The following is a 23,763-nucleotide window of genomic DNA, read 5'->3' on the forward strand; positions in this document are numbered from 1 at the left end:
ATTTCTCCAAAAACATGTGTCTTCCTGTCGAATACAAATGGGTATTTTCCTTCAAAAATACAGCAGAAGAACACATCTTTTCACAAAGATACGCTACGCTACCAAACACGACAATAGTTGGATGCTTTTGATTTAAGATAAAACTTTATTTCTTTTGTTTTAAAAATATTCAACACGGCATTCATTCTAATTTGGCAAGTTTTGCTTACCAGGCATACTCCTTCCCTCCTATCACCCACCCCTTGCTCACTTGATATTGCCTCTCTGCATTTGAGCAAAGGTTGGGAATTTGATTCCGAATAATGTTGGTCATTACTTCAATCCTAGATTAGCAAGGGCGAGGCCTGCGAGCTAGCCTAGGTAAGATGGGGTGAGCATGAAAAAATAAGCAAGATTAGACTCTCAATGATAGAAAGGGAGAGCGTGAGAGAGAGAGAGAGAGAGAGAGAGAGAGGAAGGCATACCTCCTTGCAGTTGTATCATTTGTAAGAAAAAAGATTCATCTTCAATCACACGAATCCACCATTAGATCACCCACCGCATAGATCTCAAAGCACTCTGAATTCCATCATTCATTGGATTTATGCATGATGCACTATTATTGAGGAAAAGTTAGAATTACCAAAACCTTGGGCTATAGAAAGTTAGAAGGAGATTTTTAAGAAAATTTTAAATTATAAAATTCTAAGTAAATTAGGATTTTTTTCAAAATTATTTTTGTGAGGATCATCTCTTTCTATACACGAGTGCCTCGAACATGTAGCATGCGTCTTATTATAGTAAAAGCACCAGAAATATACTTAGCAGGCACACACCTTAACCACTTGGCTAAAACAACGTTGATGTCTGTTTTCGCTAGAAAATTTTAAATAAATGTATTCTTAGTCAAAAGCCAAAAAATGCAAAAAAAAAAAAAAAACATACATTAACTTCAATAATTTTCAGCTAAAACAATAGCCCAAAAAAGTCTTTCAACAATTTTCAACTAAACAAAAACCCCAAAAAATAATAATGTAAGAACTTTTAGTTTAAAAAAAAAAGTTGGAAGAAAGAAAAAGTAATTATATCATAATTTCACTAATTTTCACTTAAAAGAAGAGCCAAAAATAAAGGTCCTACATTAGTTTCGGCTGAAATAAAAGCAAAAAAAAAAAAAACATATAATAGACCAAGACAAAAAGTTGGCAATTTCAAGCCAAAAAATAAATAATTTTCAGTTGAAAAAAAAAAATCAAAAGCACAAAGCGACATAGGTGCTCGTTTTGTCAAGTGCAGCTTAAAAAAGTTAGAAAGCAAAAATAACCATGCATTAATTTAATAATTTTCATTTAAAACAAAAGCCAAGAAAAAAGCTCAATAATTTCCAGCTAAAGCAAAGCCAAAAAATTATCATATAACAGTTTCAAGCTGAAAAACAATAATTTCCTATAATGATTTCAATCCAAAAAACCAATGACTTCCAGTTAAAACAAAAAATCAAAAGCACAAAGCAACGTTGGTGCATGTTTTGCCAAGCAAAAATAATCATATGATGGTTTGCAGCTTAAAGAAAAGTCAAAGGCATGAAATCATACGTTAGCTTTAATAATTTTCAGTTAAAACAAAAGCAAGATAAAATCTACAGCTAAAACAAAAGCCAAGAAAATAAAAAAAACAATCAAAAGACTGACCATGGTGGGAGTTGAACCGCGACCTTCTTAATTCCAAATCAAAATACTTGATTTGCCAACCACTATGTTGGAGAGGTCACAGAACGGGCACTTGTTCTATAGTTTTATATTTATTTAATATACACTGATCACGACTTCATTGTTTAGCAACTTAATTAATTAATCCAATTATTAGCAAATCAAGTATGTCCTTTCGTATCTCAGAAATGCTGGTTCTCCAACTCATCATGTTTCCAGATGATCAAAAGCTGGCATCAAATATGGTTTTATAGGAGGAAAAATTGGGAAGACAGTCTCTAAGAACAGGAGATTTCATGGCATTTCTTATTGGCTCTCGTGCTCCTGTTAAATTGTTCAATAGTTTGCATGTCATATGTATATATAGAAATCTAGAATGGAAGAAGTTGGCTAACATCGATCTTAACCTGATGATCAATGATCATGAATTTTTTTACATTCAATATCGAATTGCAGAAAGTTTGAATTATGGTTGGAAATGGACATGAAATCTCCATCATTTTTGACTGCTAGAAGCTTGAGCTTCTATTGCTGACATAACAGCGTCCCTTTCCATGCCTTCGGATTTTGCTCCCAAAACAGGCACCAGCATCCCTTGAGCTGGGTTTCATCCTGCTTTTCATTATTTGTGGACTATCTATCACCAAAGTTAACATCCCATTTACCTCGAATTTTCTTCAGAAATTCTCCTCTGGATCTTTCGGTAAATGAAAAATTATCTTCCTCGTATTGCAGGAGGAGAGAGCATTCTATGCAGCAATAACAAAGTACTCTTTGGAGCCCACTTACCTTTTTTTTTTTTTTTTTTTGATAAAAACGGCATTTCATATAGCTCTAACTTGAGTACATCCAGCCATATCGGAAGCGAAAAAAGAGTACAGAGTAGGGGGTATCCCTCCTACCGATGTCCAAAGGATCTCTCCGGAGTGTCGGGCTACATAGGAGGCCACCCAATCAGCTGCACTGTTTGCCTCCCGAAAAACGTGTAGAGCCTGAAAATCGCTCAACTCCTGAGCCAACCTACGAATATCACGGATAAGAGGATGGCCATCACCATATCTATCCAATCCTCGAGCCCAGTCAATCACCACAGAGGAGTCCCCCTCAAGGCATAGCCGATCAGCACCTAGTATCTGCCTGGCAAAGGATATCCCTTCCCAAGCTGCCCGCAACTCCGTGCCAACAGCAGTAAGTCCGGGCGTACGACGACCACCAGCTGCTATCATCCTCCCGAGATGATCCCTGATCACAAAACCGATGCCTCCAGCCACTCCGTCCACCGACATACTACCATCGAAATTCATTTTGAGATAACCAGGGGGTGGGGGTACCCAAGAAACAAGGACGAACCTGGGCGCTGTGACAGCGGAAGAAGTACCCCAGATGTCCACGGCCATCCCAGAAGAGAACCTCGCGGTAGCTGTGGTGATCTCCCTCGCATGACGAATCGCTCTGTCCACCACCATCCTCGGCGGTAATCTTCTGCCTTCAAACAAGCCAGAATTCCTGTCCAACCAAATATGATAAGCCAGGTATGCCCAGCGAATCCCCGCATCAACAGTACTAGGCCTCCGCATGGAAACCCTCAACCAATGAATCAAATCCTGTACCGACTTAACTGAGTGGGGCAATAGGTCCGGTAACCTCCTCCAAATCTCCCTGGCTCTGGGACATTGCAGTAAAACGTGATCAATAGTCTCCTCCGTATCTATGCACACCTCGCACCCCTGAGTGATCCTCATCCCACGCCGTGCTAATAAACTCCTGGTCAGTAAGCAGCCCCATGCCACCTTCCAGATAAAAAGCGCCACCCGCGGATGAGTCCGCATCCTCCAAATCCATCCCCCCTCTATCTGCCGGCCTGGCTCACTGCACATCAGCTGATGAATATCCCTGGCACGCACCTGAGACCTCCCTGTCGGCACCCAGACTAGTCTGTCTGGCCTCTCCCTGACAGGAACTGGTAGGGCCAGGACCATCTCTGCCAGCTGCACCCCAAACACCTCCTGAATCAACTCCTCTCTCCATCGACCACCCTCCAGCTCCATCAGGTCTCTGACCCTGAGACCAGCTATCCTCGCCGTGTCCACCATCACCGGCAACCTACTAATCGGCTGCTCTGTCACCCAGCTGTCCTCCAGCACATCTATGGACCGCCCATCCCCAATGGCCCACCTGATCGCCGGTAGCACCATCCCTGCTCTGGCACAAATCTCCCTCCATATCGGTGAGTGGCGGCGGCCGCCACGAATCCCAGGCGCTAGAGCACCGTACTTGGCCCTCATCAAAGCAGACCACATACCATCCGGCTCTAGCACTACTCTAGCAGCCTGTCGAGCCAACAAAACCTTCCGTCTCATCACTAGGGACTGAACCCCTAACCCTCCACACCTGGTCGGCTGACATACAACCTCCCACGCCATCAAATGAATACCCCCTCTACCTCCATTCCTTCCCCAGATAAAATTCCTGAAGATCCGCTCAAGATTCCGCACAGTCGCTACTGGGATGAGAGAATTGGATAGTAAGTAAATAGGGATCGAAGAGAGAACTGACCGCACCAAGGTAACCCTGCCCATCATGAATAGTGAATGTATCTGCCACCCCTCCAATCTGTGCCTAATACCGAGCTCGAGAGAGGAACAATCCCTGCTGCGTAACCGCTGACCAGAGAGCGGCACACCCAAGTACCTCAGCATGCCCTCCTGCTCCCCCACTCCCAAAATCTCCAATATAGAAGTCTTCACCGCCACTCTGATCTTCGGGCTAAAGCATATTGCTGATTTGGATAAGTTGACCCGTTGACCAGATACAGAACAATAGTCCCGGAGAATCCTCTGAATGACCCATGCATCCTGCCTCGTAGCCTGAGCTAGAAGTAGACAATCATCGACAAAAAGCAGATGGGAGGTCGGTGAAGCGTCCGGCACGGGCCTATAAACATCCAGCTCCTGGGTGCTCACTGCCTGCCTGAGAGCTCTAGAGAGAGCATCTGCACATATGATAAAGAGTAAAGGAGATAGAGGACAACCCTGACGTAATCCCCCGGAAGACTCGAAAAATCGGGAAGGTGTTCCATTCACCAAGATGGCAAAGGAAGGAGCTCTGACACACCCCATCACCCATCTAATCCATGTCTCATGAAAGCCAAAATCCTGCAAAGACTGCTGTACAAAGTCCCATCTCATCCTATCATAGGCCCTCTCCATATCAAGTTTGATCCCCATCAAACTCCTCCTACTCGATGCCCTACGAAGATCAAACATAAACTCCTGAGCAATAAGCACATTATCAGACAGCATTTTTTAAGACGAGGTCGGAGATGAAACGTGCGCGGGTAATCTAGCGGATTTTGTACATCATCGGGGTGGGTCATTCTCTTGTCTCTGATCACCATAATATGATTGCGGTTTCCCAGCGTAGCTTTAAAACATCATAAGAACAGTAATCCAAGCAATAGTTCCCCGTGAAATGCCCTCCCTCCCCATAAGTTTCACAAGCGCGAAATTGACAAGAATGTCCACAGATAGCACCCATCTAATCTTGCACTAATATCAGTAGCAGCAACTATATCTTAAACACCAAGTATACATAATTTCTTGAAACAAGGTTTTTAGCCCCACATCACAAATGAGCACCATGAAGCTAAATGAAATGAACTGGGATAATTCAGTAGCAGTCTGCTCTCCCTAAGCCTCATTTCCAAATTCAGTACTTCAGTCATGGAGCAAAAAGTGCACCTTTACATGTTGAGAGGGCTGACAGCAGCAGTAAATAAAGCTTTACAGAAAAGAATTTAGAAGGAAACTGTGCAGTAAAGTCATCAGAAGAACAGCCTGAAGGCAGTCAGGATTGAACTGGTTGCAGAGAAATTTCAAAATTGTATACACTTAGCTACCTCCATGACTGATTTCTAGTTCCACTGGGAGTCTAAATTCCTGCCCTTGGTTGTTATTCAATGCCCTTCTTTCTGAGCAGCAAGCAATCAGCTGCCTTAGTAACTTCTCAAGGCAAGAGTACATATGGTTCCTGGGATCTGACATCTTTGGGTTTGTTGATAGAACAACTGCATTTACAGCATCTGCAACAAATTCCCGATGGGAATCCTCAAGAAGATATCCAACACATGATTTCTGAGGATCATCATACGCCAGCAATGACATGGTCTCCTGCAAAAAGGTTAAAAGAACTATAAAAAGAAGATCCATCTCAAATTACAACAATAAGAGGGCCTAGAGACATTATTTCACATTCATGGAAATACTTCCATATAATTTCAAAAGCAAAGCTATGCCGCCAGAAACAACCTCCAATATATTGTTTTTAAATCATCATCATAAATCGCATTCCTAGAGACATTTAAAATGGATATATGCCCCAGATTATAATAAGAATGTCAAATTATAGCATCTATCAGCAGTATGAAAGGGGTAATCTTGCTGAATTCCTTACGGATAATATCCAATTTGTTGTGTATAAATGCATGCACATAAAAGCAAAGCAAGTCCAAATGCATAAAATCCGATCAGTGGGCTAAAATAAAGAATGCTGAAATTCCCTGCTTTGGACAGCTAGGAAACCAATGCCATGAAACTTTCTGGCCGAATTTTAAAGATTCAGTTTATATGGAACTTCATGTTATGGACCTCCAAGATTATTGAAATTTTGACTATCACACTATGAGCTTTAACTGCTAAATTTATAAAGCCTTCTATGCTTGGTCTGTCGTACCAGTCCGCACCGGCCGGTACGTACCTGGGATCGGTACCGGATCAACGTGGAATCCGGTACCGGTAGTTTATCATTAGAGAACCGGTATGAAACCGGTACGGACCGGTACAGAACCAGTATGAAATCGGTATGTACCGATCCGGACCGCCACCGGTACGCCGACCGGTACCGGTACGGCGGACCTTGCTTCTATGACTATCTTATGTGCTTTAAAGTTTAAATATCAGCAAAATAGTTAAAAAAAAGTGTTGCCACCAAAACTTAATAAGATTTAAATAATAATAGCAATCCAAAAGAGCATATGAGAGGATAAAATGTTCAGCTCTAGAACAGAACAGAAACCAACTGCTAAACAGTACCTCAAGAAGATCTACATAAGACTTAATTGGGAAGAATCTGTTCAGTTCAGCACGAGCATAATCCACAGCTTCCACCAGCTCCTGATTCTGTGCATCAGAAATATCAGAAATTAAAAATTAAATCTGAAGCAGACTATTCGTCCTAGATCCTGAACAAGAAAATTCCACTCTAGTTCTGTTTTTCTTTGTGATGCAGCATTTCTCCAATAAGTTCATTTTAAGTAGGTAGTTAATAGGTGTACCCAAGATTTAAATTTCCTGTTATGGTTTGATAAGTTCTTTGTTATGCACATGACAATACGAAGACTAGGCCAGTAAATAATGGCTGAAATAAAGGATTCTATCACTCCAGGCAAGGGTTTTCTGTTTTTTTTTTAACATAAACCTCCTGAGGTTAGTATGCCACAACCAAAGCACAAATATACAATTTCCTTAGTCAAGGAGGAGATAAAGCACAAAAGTACACCCAGCTAAGCCCAATAAATTAATTCTTCAAAGACCCTCAACCACAACTTGCTAAATTATATTATTTACCATAACTGGGTAAAAGAAGAAAAGGTGATTTAAGATTTCATCTTTACCCTCAAAGTTGATAGATTTCATAAAATGTCTACTCCACCCTCATTATTTCCCTCTGTTTTATTTGCTCCCATTTGGGTAATGGTAATGTAGCACTTTTTCACCCTACCCTTCTCTATTTCCAAATTAGTTAACGCTATAGCATTCAAAATACTGTAAGATACACATTTCCTTGAATGGCAATGTGATATTACTTCATAAACTCAACCTCTATATTCCTAGATAAACACAAAAAGTAAAAGATCTCACTGGCATGCTACTGCACTTACTCGAAATAGTGTTCCTTCAGCTAATCAGAGCAAGATTGTAAAGTTTCACATATTATTATGCTCAATTTATCAGTCGTTGGGATTGTACATATACTGTCATACTGTATTGAGACAAGTTGCATCCTCACAGAAAATTTGACGGTAGATCCATCAGTATTTAAAGATACATATACACATTTTTCTAGCATAAACTATTTTTAGTAACACTGCAATGATGAACAGACATGATCTGAACCTTTACGATACATGTTTCATTCTTAATCATTTTAGACACATGATTATTCTTCTCATATATGTGTTGTTTCTTTGAGCATTTTAAAAACACTTGTAAAATGATATTTACACTCTTAAAGTAGAGAATATCATAAAAAGCAAGAAAATTGTAAATCTTACAACAAACATATAACTCAACTCAACTAAGCCTTTATCCCAAACTAGCTGGGTCAGCAACATTTACATTTACATGAAAATGTAAATCCTACAACAAACATACAATGCTCAAAGCTTGCAGCCAATAACTATTAGCAAAGTTCGCAGTACCAGTTTTGGTACCCATACCTGTACCATTCCGGCACATTGTTGATACTGGTCAGTTTGTGGTACTGATACTCTGTATGCCTCCCGTGCCAAGTATCAGTCCACCACTGGTATGATAATGTATATGCCAGATAGAAGCCTGTACAGGCTGGTAAACTGAACCATGACTATTAACTTTACATTAGCATGTCACTTTTTATCTTAGTGTACCTATTGATAGACTACAAACTACCGTACTTTGAATATTAAATAAGAGTGGCGCAGAAATTAGATAAATAATCTAATTAACCCAACTGACTTCAGCACTCAATTGACTAGTTCTAGGATATTCCTTATTCTAATAAACAATTAACCCAACTAACATCCACAAAAATTACCCCAGAACCCAGATTATAATGGACAATCTACATATTTTGGAAGGGGATGCCTCCCCACAAACCTACGAAAGTGACATTCAGCTTATTGAAAAACTAAGAGCCTTTCTCTCCATCTTCTACCTTCATCATCAATCAAATCTTCCAACCCTAAAATTCCTCACTTGAACAAGAAGCAGAAATCAGCACTGGGAGAAAGGCAAACGGGCATGGGGTTAAATAGGTCCAACAGAAGCATCCTCACAAGCAGCCAGAGATAGGCGAGGAAAATTTTTTCTTCATTTTCTAATTAAAATGCAAAGTATATATTCTCCATATCAACGAACGCCACAACTGATGCAATCCTTTTTACCAGTCTACAGGTTTTAACATGTTAGAAAATGGATAACATCCAATCTTTCAATTAGTTAATGATTTTCATACATAATGATAGCAAATGAGACAGCTAACATCCAGGTTGAGCACACATAACTTGAAGAAGCAACTACTGCTTTGATCAAGTAACAAGTGATCCATCTAGCAAATGTTTGTAGAAGCTCATTCCCCCAATCTTGTTTCATATCCAAAAACAAATCCTCCATTCTAAGAATCAGGCTTCTTATTTCCCCATCTTATTGCACATAAATGAATCAAGAAATGCAAGTGTTATGGGCTTGTATTGCATATTCAATATGGCACTAAATACTCAGTGAATGACAGATGCAACAAAATTATATTGCAGGCACCTTGTGAAAATACATAGCACAACAAGTATAGGTAAGAACAGTGTTGACAAGCTAATAGAGTAACTTATCCATTTATAAACTTTAAAGCTAGAAAATGAGAAGAGCTAATGATACACCAGCACAGCAAAACATTATCTCACATTAAATAATTATTGCATAAGTAGAAAATTACCCGAAGATATTCAATAAACCTTTGGACATGAAGTAAGAAAGAAATGGCTGATATGTCTTTCTGCAGATAGCAAGAGAATTGATGAGTTCTTGACCAAGAAACTAAATACAGCCATATATGCATAATATGCAATTTGTAAAAAAATTAATAACAATCCTAGGAAAAAAACAGCAGGTGATACAACTGAAAATTATTAGCCCACAATTACATCTAATAACAATTTTTCAAAAGCACGCAAAGTCGCAAACTATTAAAGCCTTGCAATAAGATAATTGAAAGAGCAATAAACAACATGACAGAATTCTAGGACTGCAGTAAATAGCACTTATTAAATCTAGATGCAGGAAACAGAATGAAATCCTTAAAGCAAGCACTTAAAGAGAGACTTCTCTTCACCGAATAATAGATAATAGCATACAGCAGGGTAGGAATTATATGTTAATGTCAAAAACATGTGTAATTTGAGATTGTGTGTATGCATGCATGTACACATTTAGCTTACTAAGCAAACTTCTTTGTGGTGGAAATGCTATTTCCGCTGGATCTTTACTTTTACTATTATTAGTTTCTTTTTATGTGTGTAGCTGAAGGGAAGAGAGGTTGTAAAGATACCTAACTATGCTACAAGACCAAAATTGATCGATTCTAAATCTCAATGGCAGCTGCTTCCTGTAATTATTTCTGTTCTGCCAACCAGTCGACTGGTGCAATTCCTTCGAAATACAGGCATAACCAACTTATCTATATCTTCCTCCAGTATCCTTCCTAAAATAGCATAGATTTTTTTTCTTTTGTTTCCACTGTTTGGTACTATAATTCTGACATCTATTAGAAACCCAAGCATCTAAAAGACTGAATATTTTGCAGACTCTAGGACACAATGTTTTTAAGATTGGGATCGACTCATAAATTGTAAAGAGGTTAGATTGGATAGAATCATGGATTGGATGGTGAATCATAAGATTTTTTTTTCAAAATTTTTTAAAATATAAAAATGCTAAAATTAAAAAATGAGTCAGTCTAAGTAGATTAGTGAAGAAGAAAAGGCTACACATATAAGAGTCTACATTCGATCTAAATGTCATTACAATTAATCAGTCAGTACAGAACTCTCAAGCTAAGCACGATCTAGGGTGTGACAAAAAAGTTCAACTCAGGGCAAAGATGTAATATGTAGATAACATGATCGAGTTCATAATTGTGATTCAAGGGATTGTTTGATGCTTAATATAGACCTAACTCACAATACTAACTGATCCTGACCAAGGATAAGATCTGGATTGTTTACAGCGATTTTGATTACGATCACGGATCATAAGGTTTTAACAACAATGATAGGATTTACTCATATGGTCTTAGATGTTGTATCATTAAATTTCTTTACAAATTCCATTAATCATCCAGGCATTTCACACAAGATAATTGTTCACTGCATATTAGGGGGCTCTTTTATGTATATTAAGTGGATGGTGCATTATTGATTTCTTGATCACAGCTAAATTACACTTTGCAGACTAGGATTCTCAGAACTTCACTTAGTCATTCCTAGTTTAAAATTTTAACTGCATAATAATTGATGATATATAATCACTAATTCCTTCAATTTTATGCATATATCTTTTACAATGCATTCTCCTTTATATGAATCCATACACACGCAGACAACTGCTAGAAGAAGAAAGTATATAGTGAATAAGACAATACACTGATCATAATAGTTCCTTTCTGTACATGGGATATGCCATTAAGTCTACCTGCAGAATTTGAGGATACCATTCTTTAATTTTCTGAAATACAGAATCAATATCTCCATTCTGGACAAGCTGCATTGATAAAAAAAATTGATCAGGATACATGACACGGCATTTCAAAGAGACAAAAATAGTTTATTAATGGTACTGTTTGACTAGCTTTTGCTATAGCAAGTTACACAAGTGAAAACTAGAACTTTAGGATCGCAGTTTAACTCAAACATATTTCTGATAAACATAAAAGCCTGAACATATTATATAAAAAATAGCAATGAAAAAAAAATCTTTTTTTCTCCTTTTTCACACTATACTTGTATATCAGTGGATTTAAAATCAGAATTCACACTTAAGCCCCAATACAGAATCATCTGTTCTTTACAAGGCCAACTGAAGGCTTGCACTGCCTCACTCAGAGAGGCTGGATCCTTAAAATGAGCAGTATAACCCAAGCAAATGCAAAAAGACATGATCATCCCTTGCCCGCTAGGCAACACAGAGGCGCTTTCATTAATCTCCATGAAAAACCTCTCATAATCCCATCCTTAAAAAATAATGTAACACTTTCTGGAACTCACATGGTGACATGACAAGTTGAAATTCACAGAAATAACACAGAGTTCAACAAATGTTTTCAGATAGAACAAGCATACAATGACAAAGCAGAAGAAAAGAATGCCTACTTTTTTATTAAATGCAAGAAATACATATATGGTATTGGCCTGGAGAAGATATCCAGACCAGAAGAAATCAAACATGCTTCTGAACAAATCCTTACCAAAGTCCCAAAAAAACCAAGTAGATCTCTCACAGAGAATCATTTGGCCTCGTGGATGCTGTACCTCCTAAGCTAGTTGCTGTCCTCTCTATATAGTCTTCAAGAGGGATAGCACAGTTAGATAGGCCAGGTCTGACACCTTATTGATAAGTATCCAAAGAGCGAAGAGCTAAAAACACTGCAGAAAAATTATCCAAACCAAGCACCCACATTCCAAATGAAAGTCCTAAATACCAAGAACATATCACATTAAACTTCAGACTAGTGTGCAATTTATATGAGATTTCTTCCAACAATGGGTCCTGCCCTTGCATAATATTGCTTATAAATTACTATAGGATCCTTCTGAAACACCTCATCCAAGTCAAATAGGCCATTTGGTACCTCGTAACTCCAATAACACTTCAATTTGTTCGTTGTTGGCCTCCAACTTGTTTATGCAGTTGCCAGCCTATGGAATCACCTTTTGATAATAGAAACCATATAGTATATACTATCTCAATCACCTTGATATGTTACGGTCATACACAAGATTGTCTTAAACATGGTTGCCCTCAGCAGGAGCGGGTGGGAGAGTGGATTCAAGAGTAGGTACAGGAAAGCAGGTCTCTCAAAACAAAAAAATAAAGGGATAAGGAGGAGAAAATGCTTAATAAGTGGGTGGCAGCGAATAGGGAAATAGGGATAGATACCTAAATATTTTACCCGTCCCCAAGCTAAATAGAGCAGTTTTAACCAAAATTAAATGGGAATGGTTTTGGTGATGGGTTTTAAAATTAAAAACCATCCGATTTCGACTTCAGCTACAGTTTTGATGATTCCCTAACCCGAAACCGAAACCAAAACCAAACATGCCCGATATTTGATACCCTTAATACCCTGTCTGTTTTATGTAAATCCAAAATATTATATTATGAAATCAAATAGATTATGGATTATATTATAAAAGTTATGGATGATATCCTTAATTTGGTTATTTATATGTGAAAATTTAGAAATGAATAAAAAAGTTAAACAATTTTCACTTTTCAGCTTCGATTTCAAATTTGCAGTTTTTTCAGCGGCAGTTATAGCTTTTATTTCTAAAACCAATTGTTTCGGTTTCAGTTTCAGGGGCAATAGTGGAGTTCGGTTCCGGTTTTTCCACTAACCGCACCGAATCTGCCCAGTTAACATCCCTAGCAACAAGTTCCTAATGCAGGTAGATCACACTAAGTAACAGTTTCTGGCTACTGAAGTCCAACAGCTGAAAGAGAAACTATTATTATTTTTAATATTCTAGTGTAAATATTTCATTTTCTTTTATTTTCTCCATTTGACTTTTTCTTATGGAAAGAATATACTTTTCTTTGAACGTCAAACACTATATAACAACGTAAGTCAGACTTGATACATATTTTAGGGTTTTTTGTTCATGTGTGTGTCTGCCCGCACATTCGGCTTTTGCAGATTTACCCTTCAAAAAGTGATGTCTGCATACATAGCCTTAATACCAATGTTTCTTGAAGAGCTATCCCTGAAGATAAATTTAGGACCAATGACATCAAAAACTTACCATGTTCTTACAAACCATCCTAAATAACCACATGTATTTATTTTATTTATAATACATTTTTTTAGTTCTAGATTTTATAAAAGCATTTTTTCTATTCTATTATATCATGACATGTTATATTACACAACATTACATAATATTAAACTACCTACCATATGCCATAGATATTATTAATAAAAGTATTTAAAATATAATATATTAATAATATATAACTCTAATATTTTATAGAATATTATATAACATAGTATTATTTATGTTTATTATATTATGTAATATGAATATGAGAAATAACATTGTGGTTCATTTATGTAGTTTTTTCATTTATACCACTCCAATATCTTTCCTGATGGCCATATGGTCGATTTGAACTTTAGCGGGCAATCTCGTCACCTAATTCTTCCTATTACTGTTTAACCCACCTGTAGGACGGTGCAACAAGGCGAAACGAACTGTGACAAGCCCTAGTATATATGCAAACAAGGAGAGCGAAAGGAGATAAAAGTTTCGTATAAGTAATGATGAAATGCATCAAATATTCAGCACCCTCTGACCTGACGCAATATCTTTCTATGCTTAAGTGCATAAGCACGTTCCTGTTCTTCAATGCCATTTTCTTGAGTTACTCCTGGATATATACTTTCACTTTCAGCGTCAAACGACTCCAGAGTATCCTGATACCCATAATGAAGCAAATAGGAACGAATAATCCTGAAGAGATACAAACTTGTATACTGATTAACCTTCAGAATTATGTTAGCTGAAGATGGAAACTGCAGAAGAAGATGATAACAAACCAACAACAGATAAAAATTTGGAAATTCTAAAATCCACTGACTGGTTACCAGAAAATATATAAAAGTTTGACCTTGATGGAAAAATGAAACAGGAAGCATTATATGCTTGAGTCTCAAATATACTAAGGCTTAAGAATTGTCAAGCATATACTAGATCAGACTTTATGATGTCAGAATTAAAACCTGTCAATCTTTGAATATGCAGGACTACTGCTGGCAGTCAATGGATATCAAAAGCCTTCCAGTAGTCTAGCATGTTCACATGTCGATGAATTTGTAATATTCTGCCATAAGTATGATATTCTACAGGCAAAATCGACCACTCCAAAACTTAGAAACATGGCCAACAAGCCTATATAATTTCAGGCATCGAGATAAAGACGAGATTGCCTGAAGAAGAGTGAGACAAGAGGGAATTCAGATAACACATGTCTTGCTGTCTGATAAACAGCACAGGCACGATATGTAATTTAGTTCTACAAGGATTTATGCTCCTTTGATTGGAGAACTTAATACATTTATTTGCAGAACACCCATAAATGTAAGAGGACAGGAAGTGACAGGCTTGAAGTCAAATTTAAGGACTTAAACTGGGTTTGGTTTGAGAAGAAAAGATCCGGACTAACTTGGTTAAATACAAGAAGCTGGAGGGAGGGAAGGAGGGTTAAACTATTCCAACATTTTATGGGAGTAAATTGTTCTCAGGTTAACTAGATTAAATGGGTCAGGAGAGGAAGTAGAGCATTTATTGTATACTAATTTTTCAAAAGATAACTATTCTACCCTCCCGACAAGATGATTTAACCAGGTGTTGAAGTGGGCGTTTGGCAGAATAAGATGGAATAAATGGGCTAAAAGGCTTCTATCTCGTTCCCAAACCAAACATAGCATCAAGGTCATGCCTACTAAAGTAACACACTGAGTCAGCCCATTCTAAGGACATGGTAGCTTAGCTGACATTTAATGCTGATATTAAATATGATTTTACCAAACTGGACCAGGCCAGCAAGTTGAACTGGTTGAATCATCAACAAAGGTGAGTCAATGATCAGGATAAACCCTGCTGCTTCACATAAATTCTAACATATTTTAGTAAACCCATCTCAATCAGTGATAAACTAGCAATTTCTTCAAACTGTTGACAATTTCAGTTAACAGACTGATTTTAATTTATTTAAAATAGCATAATGAATTGGGGTTAGGCATGATCTTAGTCGCTCCATGGTGATTCCTCTCTCATTCTCCACAGCATGGATGCTCCACAACAGCCATTGATGGCTCAGGTAGTGGACATGTGGCCTCCAGAAACGACAGGTTAACTCCTCTCTCGTACAACCTCTAGCAATGGTCAATCGATTGCAGACCTCTCTCTCCTCCTTTAAGTTCTTCCCAAGACCTCATATTCCCTCGTTCACTTTCGGTCTCATTTCTTGTAGTTTCCTATTTCCATATTCTTTTAGAAGAAAACACAAGGGAGAAAAGAAGGAAACAAGGTAGTATGCCGAAGGAAACTAGGTAGTATACAACTTTTTATGGCTTACCTTGTCTGCATTTGATTTTGCACTTGTTAAAGAAATATATTCTGCATGCCTCGGGCACTTAGGCTTTGTATTTAGTTAAATGTTCCATGAAAGAATTAAGAACAATTGGTATGGATTTTAGAATCTTTAGATGCTCTCTTCTTCCTCCTTTCCTCTCAGCTTCTTACTCCCCATTTTTGTTACATGGACTTAGGTTAGTGTGTAAGGTACAGTAATGTGTCTAATTGTCGGATCAGTTTAATATCTAAGAATTTCCTCCTACAGAGCCTGTTTGAGTGGCATATCAATAACCATGTTTAAGTGTTAGGTATGGGTACTCTTGGCTAATCAAAAGGACCATGTAGAACCCATTCAATCAATTTCACTAAGCTCCTTTTTCTCCCTCGAGGACAAATGCTCTATCTAATTTGAACTCTGTAGAAATCAAGCAAAATCAAGCAATATTTACAAATGGGCTATTGAGCATTACACACGGTTAATACTAGTCTTTATATTAGCAACCACGTCTTATTACGCATGATCATTGTGATGCTGTTTGTGATTAATTATCATAAAAAGTGCTGAGAGTTGTCATAAAACTTTCCTCATTATATATAAAACATCTATAATTTGTTTACAATTAATATGTCGTTAGTTAACCTATCACATAATGATTGCATCGTGATTCATTTCTTGCATGACAGCCAAATTAGTAACCCCTAGCACCGTCATTTTTCCAATTCAATCAATAATCAGGTTTTAAGACCTCAATTCTAAAGACAGGTTAAGATGCTTTCTAGGAACATAATCTTAAAGCTTAAATATTATAAATTCAATCCTGATTTCAAGCTAACTTTGAAGTTAATCATAGAGTACCTAGAAAATACAAGTCCAAGATTGACCTTGATACTGCAACAAACAACCCATGTTATAGAATATTAGAGACCCAAGTTCAACCTTTTCTTGTTCTGCAGAGTCTCTTTGATCCAAGAATAATCTTGATTTTGTTTTGGCCAACCTTAGATCTAGATATCAGTAGTAAGAAACAACCTCCTGCAATCACAGAACTTAGATAAAATCCTTCTCCAGCTTTCTTCTTCTCTATCTCAATTTCTTATGCCTGTTATTGTTAAGCACCTAAACTTGTGTCAATTGGTAACGAAGCTGTGGGGGCATTCAATCAAAAGGAAGAAGAGAATCAAAAAGAAAAGAAGAAAGTAGAAGGATGATCTTGAGTGGAATCAACCACTAGTTCCAGATAAAAACTAACACAAATTTCATATCAATACTTCATTGCTTTCTTTCTCTGCAATATGTTTTATGCAGGCAATATATGACTCTTCATATTTTTTACATTAATAAATCAGAACCTTCTAAAAGACCAAAAATAACTACATTCCTGAACTCTAGGACACATGCATGAACCATTAAGTAATGAGGCATAAAAATTCTACAAGTCATGTCCCACAATCATGAACACACATTTAATGCCTGACCACCAGTTATTAAATACCTTACAAATACTACTTGACTGAACATTGACTTAAAGATATGGGCTTCAAAATGTCCAATCCAGTGCTTCTACTTCAGATAAATTTTTATAAAGGTTTTGAATTGATTTCAGTCAGTTTCCCATGAATTTTTTTAGTATGATCTATGATCTTCTTACTGGATGCCAATGACTTATAGCCTTAGGGTGAGATTTTAAGAATGATAGATAACTTCTGATATCAGCTTAAATAAGGATGCGGTTTAGATCCTCAACAAAATGGAAACACAAGTTTCCACTTCACATATCGATATGACATGTGGGCTTTAGGATTCCCAACTTTGATGGAATCTAACAAGAGAATAAGGGTTTTTAACCCCATTACTTCATGAAACTCTCAATTCCTTGTCCTCGTCGCATCCCTGCTCCCAATCCCACTTGTCCACTGATCTCAGCCACCTCTGCCTCTCTTCATTTATGGCTTGCAGTCTCCCCTTCTAGCCACCTTGTCCCTCTCATTGCCTTCCCCCCCCCCCCACCACAAAAAAAAAAAAAAAAACTAGCCCACCCCCTTTTTTTCCATCCAGTTCCACTCACTAGCACCTTGGGCCCTTGCTCCCCTGCTCTCATCACTGGTATTTCCGCCAGGGCCATCTACCTCGCCAACAACATGAGCTCCAACTATAACATACTTTGCTGTGCAGTGGGATCTCGCCACTACTGTGCCTCCACTTGAGAACTAGTCACCACTAGCAATACTCCATCGCTGCCTAAGCCAGGGGACTGACTCTCTAAGGGATGGGGAGAGTTGAAGGAGGTAATTGGGGATCGTGGGGTGGCATGGTTAACAGCAAAGACTACGCGATGAGGAATAGGAATCAAGACTTTCATGATGTAATACGATCAAAATCCCACTACATTCTATCAAAGTTGGGAATCCTAAATCCCACATGTCATATCGATATGTGAAGAGGAGATTTATGTTTCCACATAGTAGAGGACCTAAACTGCACCCCTTGAATAAATACAAACAAAATATCCCTGCGACATGGGAAGGAAATAAAAAAATAAGCATTAATATAGAAATAAAATTTGGACAAAAAGAAAGATTTGAACTATTGACGTATATAAAAGAAATTATTGCTAAATTAGAGTAAAAGAAAGTTCATACAAATAACAGCAAAAGTATTATGTTATGGTTTCATTAGTCAAATTAATTATTACGTCAAATTAGATTAGGGATATGTATTGTACAAAATCTAGTCAGTAGAGTTTATTGTGAGGTTAGGTTAGATCAAAAGCAAGATACCCACTTGACACGGGAGGGATGTTAAATAATTGAGTAATAAAACATAGAAAAATATAGACTATTGAAAAAGAGAGATATCAATTATTGACATATAGAAAATTAAAGCAAGGTAAAGTTTAAATAAGAGAACAAAAGGCGTTAACTTATAGTTCCATTGATAAGATTAATTGTTAAGTTAAATTAGATTGGGTTGCGATCATGAGGTTAGCAGATTTCGAAAGTGTTGGTTTGGGCTCAATAGGCTAATATACATAAAGATTTTGGATTTGACTTCAATTTAAAGTTCATTAAATTAACTTTATCGCTAGGACAGGTATTGGACAATTGTGTATTCTATTGGTCAAGTTGGGCTTCGTTAGATCTTACCCACACAAAATCATCAATTCCCTATTAAGAGAAGGCTTGGATTTGACTAAAAGGAACCATAACTTTTTCTTCTACCTTATTTTGCTTTTGTTTGAATTTTTCTTCGCTAGTATAAAGCAAAGAAATAAAGGGAGTTGGGCTCGAGTCAAATGAATGACAGTTTTTTCTCCTATTTTCTCCTACTCCCTTCACCTCTCTCTGAATTTTGGGATGGGGTGTTTCTCTCTTGTCCATTTAATAGGCCTATCATTCATGGTTTGTTGCACTACCTCAACCCTCTAAGTTCAGGGTGTATTTGAGTCGTACCAGAAGCAGACCGGGACGATTCCGCCCCTCGATTCAAAAAACTAGCGAGGGAGGTGGGAAGAAGAAAAGAGAGGAAAAGAGAGAGATAGAGAGCAAGGGGAATGAGAATGAGAGGGTGGAAGGGAGGGAGAGAGATAAAGAGGGAGGCGAAGAGAGAGATAAGCAGATGGAGGCTGAGGGTGCCCTTCAACTTTCCTATTTCGAACAAAACAAGGGACAGGGATCCCTTGTTATTTTTCGAAGCATTGCCAACTTCACTTAATGCTTCCGAAAAAAGGGGCCCCCGGCTCCTGTTTTCCTGTTTCCATAACCACCTCCCTCGGCCTCTTTCTCTCCCCCTCCGTCTCTCTCTCTCCCCCTCCCTGACTCCCTCTCCCTCCCTCTCTCTTTTTTAATGTCTTTCCTTATCCTTCTCCCCATCCCTCGCTACCGCTGCTGTGTCAATCCAGGCCTGACACGGAACGGCATGGTACCATACCGAACCATACTATCGCGCAACCAATACGGATCCTGGTACCAGCATAGCATACCTTGCTATTATTGGTTTGTTAAGCAAGTAAAGCACTTCCTTAGTTTTTTCAAAAAAAAAAGTTTCTCATGTTAAATTATACCATCAATACTCCAAAATCTCAATAGTTCAATCATGAGTGAGATTTTCAAGTCTAGCAGGAAGATATAGTTGCTTACGGTAAATCAAATGCATGATTTGGAGCTAGGTGAACTAATGGTCAAAAAAAATCATAAAGAATTCGGTCCGAGATGTTTCCAAATTGACCGGACAATTTAGATATTTCTAATTTTAGGTCTAAGATAGACCGACAATGTCATCCCTGATTATAATCCACTTGGAATTCCACCACTATTAATAAAACCAACTCGAGCTTTCAACAGTTAATGCAAACTTTATGTAGCCTCAAACTAGCTACACCTACAAATACACACAAAATCACCATAACGACCCACAACCACAAGCCTAACTTCCTCTAGAAGATCTTCGTTTATATTTGTAGTCTCTAACTTTCACATGGAAGAGAAGAAACCTAGTAGTTCACATCCTACTTGGTCTAGCTTATTTTTTCAGTTCCATGGAATTGTTGAAGCTGTGCATACATCTTCGAACAACTCCACTTTCAGACAAATAGATACTTGCCTCGCTAAAATGTTAAGCTTATGAAATAGAATGTTTGAAACAATGATATACAATTTTGTAACTATGACTTTCAACAGACAGCTGATTTATCAGTCTATTCCCGCCAAAAAGGGAGCAGGCATTATAATATTATATAGACAAAATAGTAGTTTATCTAATCAAAAATCATGTTTCATAATCAGATATCACACATTTAGAATGAAATAACCATCTCAAACTTCTTTGTCATGGTCATATAGTAGCAAAAACAATGAATAATCAAAATATATATTAAGCAAGGTGGAATTACTCATTAAAGTAAAAGAATTAGCATAGAAAAATGACAACAATGGACAAATAAAATAACAGAAAAATAAAGATTCTTAATGGCAGGATCATGCATGTAGTCAGGAATTAGGTTAAAATAATTAAGGGCTCAAGGCAAATGGAACAACCATATTCACAGAAGAGGGCATAACCAGCTGTTACTGCCTAACATCAATCATCACATAAAATACCATTACAAAATCACATTCAGGCATGCCAGTACACTTTTACTAAATCTGATAAGAGATAATTTGAAATTTGACATAGTTCCAGGCTCATACCGAAAACTAACAGTAGGTGTCAAATATTCTTTTTCGATCAACACATGCTCTTTCCACCTTTCTTCCAACTCAAGAGCCTGGCCAATATATAATAATTGATGAAAAAACTTTTTGAGGATCACAAGCATGTGTATCAAAAAGAGGAGAAAAGGAAACAGATGTATTCATCCAAGGAGAAAACTACTATAGTCTATAAATTGTTAACAAGAGATTTAATAGATATTATAGTCATGCACATTCAACAAGTTTAGTTTCTTGACAAGATCTAGCCAAATTAGCTGAATCTGATACAGCCTATCAAGAAACACATCACGTTAGCTTCACAAATAGTAAACCATCCAGCTAGATCACCAAAGTAGAAGTGTAATTACTAATTCCAAAAATATGATAAAAGAATAATTGACTGACACAATTCTGTAATTCAATGATTATGACTACCAAGTATGTATAACATTAGTATATGATTGGATTGATAATAATGACTATGGTGCATATTTTTATTTGAAAAACATTAATTACAAAGAATGGACACATTTTATTAAGGAAAAAAAAAAAGCAGCAACAGTGACTAGCAAACTAATAGCATATTGCCTTGCATGTTAATCCATAAATGCCAAATTTCATACAGCTGAAAAGGAAATGTGGTTACAAAGCCAAGCATCACCAAAACATTAACAGAACACTGGAAGAGATGCTGTATACCTTAATGTCAAAAAGGAATGGTTGCTTCCCAAAGTTTACTGTCACCCTGATGCATTAAAAACAAAACATTCAAAATTCCAGAATCCTTGAAGGTGAAGAATGCGAATATGCATAGTGTTTAGATCAACAGAAGTGTATTTACATATCAATAGCCTCACATTTCTGTGAAGAACAATATTCTGCATCTGCTTTCACAATCGAATGAATTAAACATAGTTCTTTTATGGATTCATTAGCAAGCTATCAATAATCTAGAGAAGAAAAACTCTATATTAGAAATTCATTCATTTGAAGTAGCTTGATATCATTTGACTATAGGACATCAATCTTATGGTTTGCAACTTTGCATTCATAATGATGTTTTCATGACAAAAGGCAAGTGTAACCAAACAAAATGGAGGAAAATTTCATAATTCAAAACATACACTTTAGTGATGATTAAAGGGTTTTTTTGCGTACATATCCTCCTTAATATTAAAATTTGCAAGAGTACCATTCCAAAATTGATATTTTCATGTATACCCTTATAAAGTACTTGTTTTCTGTGTATACCCTTTATTTGCCTTTTTACTTGCATATATGCCCCCACCATCTAACGTCGCTAAGAAATTAATGGTTAAAAATTAAAAATGACTGAAATGCCCTTAATGGATAGATATGCAAAAAGAAACATTTATAAGGGTATATATGCAAATAACACTTTGCGAGGGTATTCATACAATTTCACATATTTATGAGGGTTTACATGCAAAAAAATCTAATTTTATTTTTTTCCTATTTCAACATGTTTTAACACTCGGATTTGTCTGGTACCTACTTCTCAATGTTTTCCGTAAAAATATTAGTTAAGAAAAATACTGATTTGACAATTAGATAACAAAAAGAGTTATGGAAGTTCTTTCACTAATCATGGAATTATTCTACTTTATTTTTCTTCATTTATAACAACCGCTATATCTTATTTCATCGAAACATAGCTTATAATATTTATTGCTATAGATGCATATACGAGGACATGTATTAGAATATAAAAAAAATAGAATCTCTTAAAGGCATACGATAGAATGCAATGATCAAGCTTTCTTGCTACTACTATACTCATGGGTGGAAGAACATCAATCATCCCCAAGCATAATCATTGAAAGACTTCTTTAGACTTATTAACATCCACAGCCATATGGTAGAAAGCCACCCCTTACGTTGTGTACCTTAAGCTACTTTTTTTGGAGCTTCAATTTTATAGAGAAGAAAATATCTAGTGTATGGGACCCATCTTGTCACAGTAATTTTAAATCAGCCACCAGCCTACACATGAGAAATTTTTCAACTCTAAAAGATGCATTGCAAATCTCATACGGTAAAAGATAAATGTTGCAAATCTCTCGCAACACATTTCTTTAAATAATTCATAAAGCTAAAAGCAGGTTCTAACCATCTTCCTATAAAAAAAGGATCTAACGAAGGATTGTCTATAGTGGAGAAGGAAGTCGAGAAAATGGTTTTGATTCCAGACGAAGAAGTGAAAGAGAGGGTCAAGAGAGATCGAAAAATTTCTCAAAGAAGGTAGAGATATTAGTTCCAGTGAGACCTATTAACCTGTTACCTACTTCAGAAATAAAAAGATACTTTCATAAATTTAATTAATTTTTAATTTAAATGAATATGATTTTGGCTAAACACGTTAGCTGAATTGCTATATCAAAAGTATTCATACAAAAAGTGTTTTGTGAGAAAATGTACGTAAATATTAATTTGGAGGGCATTCATGTAAAAATCTAAGAATTTTTTGCGCATAGACCATCCTAAAGATATGAAATTGCATGAATACCCTCCAAAATTGCTAGTTGTATGTATACCCTTATAAAGATTTTTTTTGCTATGATTACTTGTTAATGGTATTTTCGTCATTTTAATTTTAAACCGCTAACTTCAAAATGGCATTAGATGGAATGGGCAAGGTACGCCAAACTGGTACCGATCGGCATACCGATGTCGACCTGGACCGAGTCGATACCGATTCGGGCC

General features: G+C 37.0%; 1 protein-coding gene across 1 annotated transcript in view; it reads right to left on the reverse strand.

The window, feature by feature from the left end:
* Window positions 1-5,246: 5,246 nt before the first annotated feature.
* Window positions 5,247-23,763, reverse strand: part of LOC103716604 (ran-binding protein M homolog) — a 30,997-nt gene continuing 12,480 nt past the window's right edge. The window contains exons 5-11 of the mRNA XM_008804656.4: window positions 21,739-21,784; window positions 21,037-21,113; window positions 14,067-14,223; window positions 11,189-11,257; window positions 9,435-9,494; window positions 6,779-6,865; window positions 5,247-5,857 (exon numbers count right to left, since the gene is read on the reverse strand). Coding sequence (XP_008802878.2) covers window positions 5,579-5,857; window positions 6,779-6,865; window positions 9,435-9,494; window positions 11,189-11,257; window positions 14,067-14,223; window positions 21,037-21,113; window positions 21,739-21,784 — 775 coding nt within the window. The 3' untranslated portion in view covers window positions 5,247-5,578. The remainder of the gene's footprint in view (window positions 5,858-6,778; window positions 6,866-9,434; window positions 9,495-11,188; window positions 11,258-14,066; window positions 14,224-21,036; window positions 21,114-21,738; window positions 21,785-23,763) is intronic.

This window comes from Phoenix dactylifera, chromosome 1 (assembly GCF_009389715.1).
Source record: "Phoenix dactylifera cultivar Barhee BC4 chromosome 1, palm_55x_up_171113_PBpolish2nd_filt_p, whole genome shotgun sequence".
Lineage (NCBI taxonomy): Eukaryota > Viridiplantae > Streptophyta > Magnoliopsida > Arecales > Arecaceae > Phoenix > Phoenix dactylifera.